Source organism: Nannobrachium achirus (genome assembly GCF_963921795.1).
Source record: "Nannobrachium achirus genome assembly, chromosome: 9".
In the NCBI taxonomy this organism is placed as follows: Eukaryota; Metazoa; Chordata; class Actinopteri; order Myctophiformes; family Myctophidae; genus Nannobrachium; species Nannobrachium achirus.
In genome coordinates, this window is record NC_137818.1 from 34,383,271 (window position 1) to 34,395,334 (window position 12,064).

The following is a 12,064-nucleotide window of genomic DNA, read 5'->3' on the forward strand; positions in this document are numbered from 1 at the left end:
TCAAGTTTATAACGATACGTTTTTATTTTTGCTTCTTAAAATGTCTGCAGTGACAGTAATTGTGTGTGCATGGAAAGGTTTTTGATTACCTAAAGCATCCTCTGTAATCTTTAAAGTAAGCCTACAGCAAAACCTTTACATCAATACACAACACACAATAACGCATCGCTTTGAGACGCATTTCAAGCTTGTCGATATGCTACTTTTGATGTTTTTGCGTGATACTGTAGTGCAGGGGTCTTCAACAGGGGGTCCGGGAAGCCTAGGGGGTCCTCAAAGTTACTATAGGGGGTCCTCCATCTTTGTGTGATAGGGTAGTTTTTTCCCCCTTTCTTTTATTAACCACCTTTCTTTTATTAACCACTTGAACCCTAGCGTCCATATTCTGAGAACTTTAGCCAAAAATAGCAACTCACAACTCACAAGCTCACAACTCACAAGCTCACAACGACTCGCGCTGCGAGGCGTTGTGAGCTTGTAGATCGGCCATTCTCGGCAAAGAGCTTTGGAGGGGGAAAAGAGCAGACTAAGTACAGTGAACGGTCAAGTTTATTAAGTATTGACCGTTCAAGCGGTTAAATATCTGAAAACACACATTAACATGAATCCAAAATACACTGTTCGTGTGCACTGATCGTGCGGTCAAACAATGAAACTATATCTATGAACAGATTGTGGGGGTCCCTGCTTCATCTCTCTCTCAACTAAGGGGTCCTTGGCCTGAAAACATTGAAGACCCCTGCTGTAGTATGATCACATAGTCGTAGGTCAGTAATTTACTAAAATGTATAAAAAAAAAAGTTATAAAATGGAGATGGGAGGCTTCTGCCACACAGCAACGATGTACTTTTGAGCTTAGTCGCTGGTCGTCCTCCACGCACAACACCATGGTGCGATGGACTCATAGAGGCTTTAGTTCCGACAGCTGGGAAAGCAGCAGTCATGAGGAGCACTCCCAGCCTGCACGCTCATCAGTGTGATGTTGTCTGATAAGGCAATGGTTCTCAACCATTTCAGGCCGTGACCCCTGCCAAAATAATCAGAATGTGAACTGGGGACCCCCCCACCCCCAGCACATGGAATTGTAGGAGTTGAAGCATTACATTTAGTTTGACTTGGTTCCACAGATGCATATTGTAAACATAGCTGATCTACAAGCACTACACACCTCGCAACTCTTATATAATTTGACAAATTGGCCGATGTTTGACCAGTTTATATAGTACTTGTTGATTACTTTTGATTTAGTAATTTTCGGGATTAAAAACTAAAAAGGCTGCTTAAATTCTCTCTTCACTGTCATCTGAGGACCCCCACAAAATCATGTGGGGACCCCCCTGGAGGTCCTGATCCACAGGTTTAGAACCACTGTGATAAGGGATCAGATTTTTTAGTCATCACACATAGACATAGTTAATTTAACAAACAGCAGCCAAATCCCATATTGTACCAATGCCCTGGGGCTCCCCATTTTAAATAAAAAGCTGGTTTGCAAAAAAAACCTGTTTGTTTTTAGACAAATCTAGCTTTAAAGAGTGAGTCAGAGCGAGGTGGAATGCAGGGACAGTGGAGACTGGAGAGAGTTCTTTTACTGAGGAGTGATTCAATGGATTTGAACTTTTCGAATAATATGTGAAGCAGACTGTCTTATCAGCCTTTTGTGGAAATCAATGTGGATATTGAACAGGAAACATTGGTCAGGTGCACCATGTGAACCATCTAGACAGGAGTCACCATTATTTTTAGGTACTGTCACTTCTCACTTATCTACCTTGAATACACTCCACTCATTCCCACATACAGTATACATTCCCTCAATTTCCCTGTGATATCTAAGTGATATATCCTAATTCATTGCATGCAATCATAAAGTAAAATCATAAAAATATATTCATGTTTAAGTAATAATGAGTTATTGCTTCAGTCATCAAATGAATTTCTGTACCTTTTAGCTTTTTAAATGGATGAAATTACTAAATGTAGGCTACCCAAACTTTTTCCATGCTAGTGAAGCCTGATAAACGCATCAAACTCCCAGTTAAAATGCATCAGAATACAGGAAATTTCAACTACTGTTAAAAGGTCTCTGGGGGAAGACCCCCATGACCCCCAACTTGTCTCAACCACATTGTTTTTGCTTTCGACACCCATGGTTACAGTTCATAGCTTATGGCCAACCCACTGTTTTACCTGTTGAAATATCTTTAAAGGACCAATATAACCTATCCACCTGTTTCTGCCTCAAAATCGCTTGATTTAATTGTTGGGGGTTATATTTGGAAAATAGCTGGGAAAAAGGATGGGAAAAAGGGGTTGGTTGATTACCATTATGATTGCATTGTGAGCTTGGGAGATTTATTTTTGGAAAACCCAAAACATGGACAGGTTTAAAGTGGTCAGGAGAGAGCAGGCAGATAAAACAGTAGGATTGGGAGGAGAGGACTGGACATTACATGGTTAACACATGTCCCACCCAATACATGGCCAGTCCAGAGTGCCTGGTCAGCTCTTTCTTTCTCTGCCCGGCCCCTCTCTCCCCCTCACCAGATGAGATGAGCTGCCTGTGTCCACTCTGAACTGGTGGGCGAGTCACTCAAATACAGATGGTACTGGGAGGACAGCAGCTAAAGCTAGGTAAAGAAAAGCCGGGTCCAGGCACCTCCATGTGTATTGGAGGATTGGGTTTGGAATTGGCATTACAACTAAATTGGCAGATAATGAAAAGAATAAGAAATTAAAAGAAAAGACATCCCCCCAAAATAATAATAATCAGCCATTGCTATAGTCTTTAATATTTCATTCTCCCTTTCCCTCTTCCACTCGAACAAATACACTCCACTCCTCACTCCATCATCACCGATTCTCATCATTTATGGGAAGTGGGACACTGCTGCTGGGAGTTAGGTCACGAATGGCTTAGTCACATCCAGAGCAGAATTCCCCAGCATCTGCGGGGGGGCTGGCTCACACTCACAGGCCCAGCAGTGAGTCCACTCCGTTTCCCAAAACAAGGCACCCTCCCACAATGATCTACCAACCAAGCAAGACTCCAACAAGAAGCTTTACTGTAGAGTCTTAAGGCCCCATTAATGGCCCCTATAAGCCGCAGTACCTAACACTTAACCAGACCAAGCGGTTTAAACCGACTTAAGATCATTACCGCCGTTTGTCAAGTCAATTGTATTTATGTAGCATATTTCATACAAGGTACCATAAAGAAACAAAGAACGCAAAGGATTGTGCAAAGCTGCAAACATCATACAAACTGATATTCAAATTACAACCACTACAACACTATCCACACATACAACTTTTTATAAACACCCAATCATTAATGGATTCAATTGATTAGTTCGATTAACTGTTGCAGTCCTAATGGGAACCGGGAAGACAATAATTTTCTCATCATGCCGAATGGAAAATGTATTTATCTCCGCAGCAGGAGCAACTGCAGAGCGATGGTAAAGAAAAGAACTTGGAAAGTCATTGAGAAACCACCTCCCAGACGAAACCAGACACTTTCTGACAAAACCAATACAGTCAACTGAGAAAAACAGAGGCGCATCTGAAATCTCAATAATATGCATGTGTATCGTAGCTTGGTTAGCCATTTGTTTAAAGATATAGGTATCAGAATATGCACATTTGCTTATTGGTTAATTTGCATAATCAATACATGTTCCACAAAACATGCATTTCCACACAGTGGGAGGTCTAGATCAGAGAGAGAGAGAGCAGACGGGAGACGGCAAATGAAAATCAAGCGGACAAAGCATAGCCGTGGTTTGGAACCATTTCATAAACTTTGAGAAAACGATGCTGAAATAAAACAGCAGCATGAGCAACATGCTGAATCACTTCACAGAGAAGCTCTCCTACATCCCAGCGCTCCATCATGCACAGGGTAAAGTAAACAACGTGGAGAGCTACTGTACTTCAGAGACGTTTCCCCCACCCCTGAAAATGACTCCATTAGAATGGTGTTATAGTTAACCACTTGAAAAGGAGTAGTTTTCCCTCAAGAAATGACTTATTTTCTAGCATTTTTGTGGCATTCCTATGCCAATCATTTGATGACCGGCTCATTGGTCAGTAAGAGACTGAGCAGGAGACTACTGGGACTCCTCACATTACTGGCTCAGGAATGTGACAAAAACATCTCATGGGGAGTGCAATTGATAGAAAATACGTCACTTTTGGGTGAGCTAGTCCTTTAAACCTCAGCATCGTTTTTGTGGCGAGTAGCTGATCTAGGCCCCAACGGCTGGTGTAGGGGTCCGGGCACCTAGGCTGCTATTCTGCTAATGGCTTGACGGAGGTTCCAATCCCGACGACCTTTGCCGCAAAAAGGCCCCCCACCTCCAATAAAAAGAAAATAGCAGATCTACAAGCTAACAACGCATTGCAGCAACGTGCTGTGAGTTTGTCGATCGTCTGTTTTCAGCAAAAGCCTTCTCTACACTAACAGAAAAAGACACTAGAATTAGTAAGATGCAATTCTGTGAAATTGCAAGTGGGGTTGCTGTGACGCGAGTCATACTTGCAAATGAATTCTGTCTTACCATTTGAATTTTCCCCATGCAAGTCAATGGGGAAAATAAGAACTAATAAAGTCATTGTCCCTTTATAACTATATATGGAGATCCCTGATGTCATAATATCTCTGACATGCCCGTATATGACCATATTGTGTCAGTCTCATGTGGTCTAGGACGTCAGTCATCTCCATATTTGGGAAATTTCCCATTCAAGTCAAGTCAATGGAGAAAGTTAATTCACCAATAAATTATTATAAAAAAAAATCAACTATATAATGTATCTCTTAGCAAAATGCAAGCAGGCGTGTCACGATGAAGCCGTCGATTTGACATATGGTCCAAGTGTGTGCCACCAAAACTGTGGGAGGAGTAGCGCGGCAAAATAAAAGTTTATCCGGAAAGATGGAAAGAAAGAACAAAACCAAAGTACAATAACCACACTAATAAGTGACGCTATCTGTGTGTGTGTGTGGGTGTGTGTGTGTGTGTGTGTGTGTGTGTGTGTGTGTGTGTGTGTGTGTGTGTGTGTGTGTGTGTGTGTGTGTGTGTGTGTGTGTGTGTGACTGTGTGTGTGTGTGTGTGTGTGTGGGTGTGTGTGTGTGGGGGGAGGTCTGTGGTGACGTCAGTGGGCTGCTGTTCTCAGCAGCAGAGCTTATGCTCAACAGACTAGATTGATAACAGAACACACAGACATGTTATGTTCATCCATCTTCCTTAATAGTGATATGTAGACTAACCTATGAGCAGCCAGTAGTCTGGGCCGGGTCAAGCTGTATAGGCTGCCTACCCTACCGCAGTTAAAAGAAGAGTAGTTCAACCACATAATTACTTCGTTTCTATCAATTACACACCCCATGAAACCTTGAATTCATGGAGACTTTCTCTTTATCTTTTTTGCATTCCTAAACCAATAATTCGATGACCGGTCTTAGATTAGTCTCTTATTGATCAATGACCCAGCAAGTATTATTATTAAAAAGTCTACATGTTACCCTTGTGGAACCAAAGACAAAGTGTTAAGTTCACCAGACCTGAAATGACCACGAGACACAGAGAAAGTCATGTCTAGGTAGGATGAAAACCATACATAATACATAAACATAATTTTGAAGACTACCAGTAAGACTCCCTAATCGGGTATACACAATAATGTTGTCTGCAAAAAGCAATCTCATGGTGGTGGTAGAAGAGGGGCATGTGAGAAATCCGGGGCGGAGGTTGTGGTTTGCCAGTCAAGGAGTGTGTGTGCAAAGTTTAGCATGGATAGGGGCAACGGTGCCAGAGATAAGAGTAGGGACAAAAGTGTGACGTGACGTGACGGACAGACAGACAGACTGACTGACGGAGGGACAGACAGCCGGGGGAGCATTTCATAGTAACTTGCAACCTGACGGTCATAATTAATTGATATTTCAAGATCAACAGTATCTATGGCTGCACTTCCCACAATACTTAAATATCTGTTTGTGTCCCTGTTCATTTTAAAAGTCGTTAACTACTTTGATGAGGTAAACAATCGTACATAAGTGATGGGGCTGAAAATACATACAATAGATATATACCGTAGATCAACCTATTCCAAAAGGAGTACAAGAAATACATTTCATTTGATGCAAATGCTACTTCCAAGATGGTTTTGTTAGAACAGTCACTACATTATCTGGGTCAGTGTGTGAGGAGAGAAGCTGGTGATGTGTCTGCTGATCAGTCTCACACACACACACACAAACACACTGTGATCCCCAGGTGACATCATGAGGAAGTGCAGAGATTGTATGAGCCACTTAAACCCAATAGACTTTGGAGAGGGCGTAAAAATCAATGTACTTTAATCATGTTTACAACCAGTAAGACTCCCTAATCGGGAGATAAGCGACCGTAGGTCACATGTATACACAAAGAGTAGGGAGCAGTGTCCCCAAAAAATGTGGACGGATCCATGTTGATGACATGAGTGTAGACATACTGTGTAGCGATTTGCGTGATTTTAGGGCAAAAATTGGAGGAGCAGTGTCCAAAAATGTGCTTTCAAAAATCGGCCTTAAGGTGGCGCTAGAAGAGGGCCATGTGAGAAATGAGGGGTGGGGTCTCCGCGCCGCCGAGGCGGACGAATAGGTACCGGCCCCGGCTCTCCCGGTCGCTCCTTGCCCAAGTTACGGCATTTTATGTGCGCTGCAGTGGCAGGGGGTCCTCCACTGGGGGCGCCACCACTTTTGCATCCGTTCTGGAGCACAAGGAGTCGGTGGTCCCCGGGAATTCCCCGTGAGCAGCCCCGTTGGGGTGGTCATTTGGTCATTTTTGCACATTTGGAAATGTTTTACATCTGGGGGTCCCCCAGGGGTCCCTGGAGCTCCGGGGGTCCTTGGAGGTTTTAGTTTGGCAGGTAAGGAGTGTGTGTGCAAAATCTGGCATGGATCGGGGCAACGGTTGCGGAGATATGAGCAGGGCAAAAGTGTGACGTGTGACGTGTGACGGACTGACGTGTGACGTGTGACGGACTGACGCACGGACACCTGGTGGAGCTTTCTGTAGTAAGTGCGACCTACGGTCGCAAAAAGTATTAAAAGCCAACATGTTTCGACCATCAACTAGTCTTGATGGTCGAAACATGTTTTCAAGCGATCAGATCTCTACTCTTCCAAGTTTTGTTTCCCGTTGATCCTAGAAGCTGTGAAGCACCAATCAACATTAACTAAACCTTTAACTCCATTGAGCTTAGATGACCGCTCTAGACTTTTTCGTCGTCATCACCAATTCTCTTAACCGAAAATAGCTGAAATACAAGCTCCACAACACATTAGCATTATGAGCTTGTAGGTCTGCTATTTCGTAATGTTCGCCCCAGAATGTGGTTGGTATGGTTCATGTGGAAAGCAGCAACAGGGAGGGCGGCAGGCTGTAGGCTAACGTGGTGAGAGATTGAGTGTTGTGGCTCTTGCTTTTATTTCAAATGTAAAAAGGAGTACGTCCGGGCCGAGTGGTGTTGCGTCTCCTTCTAAGTTTGCCTTCGCTCATTTATGGACACGGAAGGGTGGGGGAGGTGGTCCAGTGTGTGAGCCCGCACTTCCACAAAAGGAGAAAATGCCCGAACGCTGAAACAAACCTTCCCTTTCTGTCGCATGGGATCACATATCCCCGTCACTCAGACACACATGCACGCGCACGCACGCATGCACACACACACCATGCGGTACAGGCTGCTGCACGCAGGAATGCCATCCCTCAGCCAAGGGAAATATGCTAGGAATGTTGGCCAACGGCCAAGGCCTACATTACAGTAGGAGAGAATATGGTCAAAATAAACCAAAGCTCTACTGACAGTTAACATCGTGGACACCCCCACCCCTAAACTCCTAAACTCCCCCTCCCCCCAAAAACCCCCTCAACACACATTACGTCTGGGTCTGACCGGAGCAAGGCTCTGGTGCCACACCGGTGTCATTATGACTTCTAAATACACCGATTTGAAGTGGCTTTTGGACCACTTAAACCCTATGTACTTACTTGACGGGGGTCCCCCAGGGCTAGCATTTCCCCCTGCAACAAAACTCGCCCACAAAATAGCCGAAATCAACTTGTCGATCGGCTATTTTCACAGAATGCTCGCCTCCAGAATAGCGAGGTTAGGAATTCATGTGGTTAATCAAGCGGTTACCTTAGGGAGGGCGGCCCAACCATTCAACCAGCTCCTTTTGACTTACGCAGCCACATGATGTTTACGTGTCGGCCCTAACATGTCTGCTAGCTTTAACCTTTTGACCTTTCTCAGTGCCGAGTGCCCTCCGCGACCTCAAAGATAATGGTCCCTGGTCTAAAATACTTGCTAGCAATTCTGTTATGGCACACAAAAGGGCACCTAAGTCCCTTTTTCCACCAAAATCATTTTGGGTTCTGGATTCTCGAGATACTTGGTGCTTTCTAGCAAATTGGTTTCCAAAAGCTTAAATGGAACCGTTATGATCAAGGTTGAAGCCTACAGCCTACACATGGATAGATCAATTATTTATCAATCCAGATGGCGGGTTAAAGGGAGTTACAGTTTCCCAAAATAGCCGTTGCTGGCATATTTGAAAGAGAACCAATATTGTCAAGATATGCAAACTGTCAATCGCTTACGAACGGTTATGTACAGAATATCTGAAGTGGATATGAGGCAGATTTGTGTGTTGCAAACACACGTACGCTTGTTTGAATAACTTGGGATGATGATGAGGAGGAGCTGCTGTTTTAGGTCTGCAACACATTCATGACAGACACCCCTTGAAAGAAATGTATATGACATACATTTTACTCTCATTTTCATTTCACACAAGCAGAGATAAACCTGTACATATTTTGTTCTGATTGTATTGTATTGTGTACACTTCTGCTTTGGCAATGTAAACGTATGTTTTCTCATGCCAATAAAGCCCTTTGAATTGAATTGAATTGATAAAGATTACTGTTGGCAAACCCTTTTCTCAAACCCTGTTTGTTGGCAAACACATGATTGCACGATTAAGCTTGACAGGTTGTAACCTACATAAAATAACAACACAGTGCTTGACAACAAAGTGGCCTAATTCGCTGTAACGTTAAGCAACAACATTGTCCCCAGGAAAATGTTTTCTTTTCTCCTTTTTTACCAGATGCAGACATCACAGCTGCATTTTTCCTATTATTGGTTCCCAGTTCAGGGCAAGAAGAATAGTGCACCTTAAATACACTTTGACTACATCTTTTTCCTTATAAATAGCTGATACAACACACAAATCCTCTGCAGAGTGCAGATGGGCCAAGCAAGAGTGCTGTACTAGACCTAAACCTCAATTGGTTTCTTTGGTCATTTATTTGTAATCCATGTGCATTACTACCTGCTTAATCATGTTTTATCATGCTTATTAAGATGATGAGGATGATGATAATTTTTCACTCTTAGCTGTATCTCTTGTTCTGTAATCTGTCCTGTGTTTCGTTACTGTGGTACTGCCATGAAAAGTGAAGAAAGGTACATTTATCTATAGTGTCCCTTCAATATCTGGACCAAAGCAAGGATCCAAGCAGTGATTTACAACTGAGGAGCAGACTTGAATGCTTCTGGACTTTGACCCAAGAGAGGGGGGGGGAGCTGTAGGGAAACGGAGAGAGAGAGATAAGGTCTGCATATAAATCAATGTTGCCGTCGTCCACTCCACACTCACCATACATCTTGCCCTCATCCGACAGGATGATCTTCCGTCGGCCGCAGGGCGGGTAGATGGCCAGAGCCTCATGGAAGCTCTGCTCGATGTCGGGGCTCCACACTCCCTCGGGGTCCCCGTCCAGCCCCCGGTCTGCCGTGTCCTGGCCCCCCTCTCCGCTGCCGCCATGCTCGTCCTCCTGCCCTCCCTCAGGGCTGTCACGACAGCTCCACTCCGACGCAATGATGACGGCTCCGACCACAACACACCTGGGGACACACACACACACACACACACACACACACACACACACACACACACACACACACACACACACACACACACACACACACACACACACACACACACACACACACACACACACACACACACACACACACACACACACACACACACACACACTTCTATTACAAACTACACAGTAGTGCTGCTGGGCAATGTATCGCTGTTATATCGATATTGTGACGCAAGACTAACTGTCGTCCGTGATTTTGGAAACATACCATGTCCATATTTTAAGTTTTTTGTAAATGAATGCCCTACTTGATCATCAACAAATCAAGCTCAAAACCGCGAAGCTTGTAGATCTGCTACTTTTGAATTTTAATCCTGAAGAGAGACGATATCCTAATGTCACAAAATACGGCAAAGTTGTTGTCTTTTCCTGGTTTTAATCGCGCATTTTATAGAATTTTTCAGAAATTGCCCAAGAATAATACTCAAAAAATTGCCCATCTACAAGCTCACAACACGTTTCATTTTACCTTGTGTCTTTGTGGCTCAATGTGCTTTTTAGAGCCATATCCTTGGTCAAATATTAGCAGATAATGACCTCCGTTATTTTATTGTTCCTCTGTAAGCCTGCCGGTTGGGGAGATGGGGTGTATTTAGTCCTTGGTTAATAACAGCCGACCAGATGTTTGAATTCATTGCCATGGCAAGTTTCCCAATAAGCCACAAACAACCCAGCCACTGGGACTATATGCGTCTTAGCATAGATCGTAAGTCTCTTGAAATCTAACAGATGGAACCATTCCAACAAGAGATATTCCCTCATGAGGTGTTTTTGATGACATGGTAGGTGGAGAGTACCGTCTAATGGATCTCAATTCAATTGAGATCGATCCACCCAATCGAATTGGGTTGAAATCGGGTCACTATAGGCCATTGAATTTTTTCATTCACATCATTTTCATGCTCAAACCACTCAGCGAACCCCTGGCTGTGACTTATGGATGGATGGGGGGGGGGGGGGGGGGGGATTGTCATCCTGGAAGAGACCTCTCCCATCAGGATGGACCGTCAGGTCGCAGTTACTATCAAAACCTCCACCGGCTGTCAGTCCATCCGTCACGTCACACTTTTCCCCTACTCATATCTCCGCCACCGTTGCGCCGGTCTATGCCAAACTTTGCACACTCCTTGGCTGCCAAACCACAACCTCCACCCCTCGATGGACTTTCATCATAGGATAAAAGTGATGACTCTGCAGTGACTGTTCCCTCTTAAAGGGAGAGGTTCTCAAAGTGGGGTCCTTGTGAGGATACCAGGGGGTACCCTTCATCACAATGAGGAACAGTTTCCTTACAATATTAAGCCACTCGCTGGAATTAAGTTCAATGATGTACACGTATGACTAATCAGATGATGATACAGTGGGTTTCAGTCTTTCCACTGTCATCTCCCTCCTACAGTAGAATTCTGTAATTAAAGACATTAACTCTACCCTTTACTCCAGTGGTTATCAGCCATTGGAGTAGTGTGGTGGTGTTTGCCCTCTGACTGTATTTTGGCGTTTTCACCGTGTTTGTTTTTGGTTGCCCAAAAACATCCCTGTCTAGCGTCTACCAAAACAAACACCAAAATACAGCAAGCAATGTGGCAATGCGTTTCTGCATGCAAAAACACCACTTCTACTCCAGTGGCAGAGAGAAATGATGGGTACAATATGTAAATGGTTTTGCTATTTAAACACAGGGCAACTAAAAGACATCTCTTGGTCTCTGGCAAATAACTGATCCTCACTGTAGCAGTCAAGTAGGGATGTGACGATATGGAAATTTCATATCACGATTATTGTGACAAAATAAATCGCGGTTATGATATTATCACGGTAATCAAAATCCATTAACCTGGGGTGGAACATTTGCCCAAAAAATAGCAGATCTTGTAGATCGGCAATTTTTTGGCAAAGACATTTGATAGAGAGTGAAAAAAGACTATCAAGTATGTATTATTATAAGTATCTTTTACCAATTATAGAGGGTTTAACTCATTGAGTGCCTATCCCGAATTAGTTCGGGATATATGATCGTATCACAGGGTGCCTATCCCGAACAAGTTCGG

At 43.8% G+C, this 12,064-nt stretch overlaps 1 protein-coding gene across 1 annotated transcript in view; it reads right to left on the bottom strand.

The window, feature by feature from the left end:
- tead3a (TEA domain family member 3 a) overlaps nucleotides 1-12,064 on the bottom strand; it is a gene marked incomplete at its 5' end in the record, with an annotated part of 35,658 nt that overhangs the window by 15,461 nt on the left and 8,133 nt on the right. Inside the window, one exon of the mRNA XM_080732696.1 lies at nucleotides 9,719-9,966. Within this exon, the coding sequence (XP_080588822.1) occupies nucleotides 9,719-9,966 (248 nt within the window). The remainder of the gene's footprint in view (nucleotides 1-9,718; nucleotides 9,967-12,064) is intronic.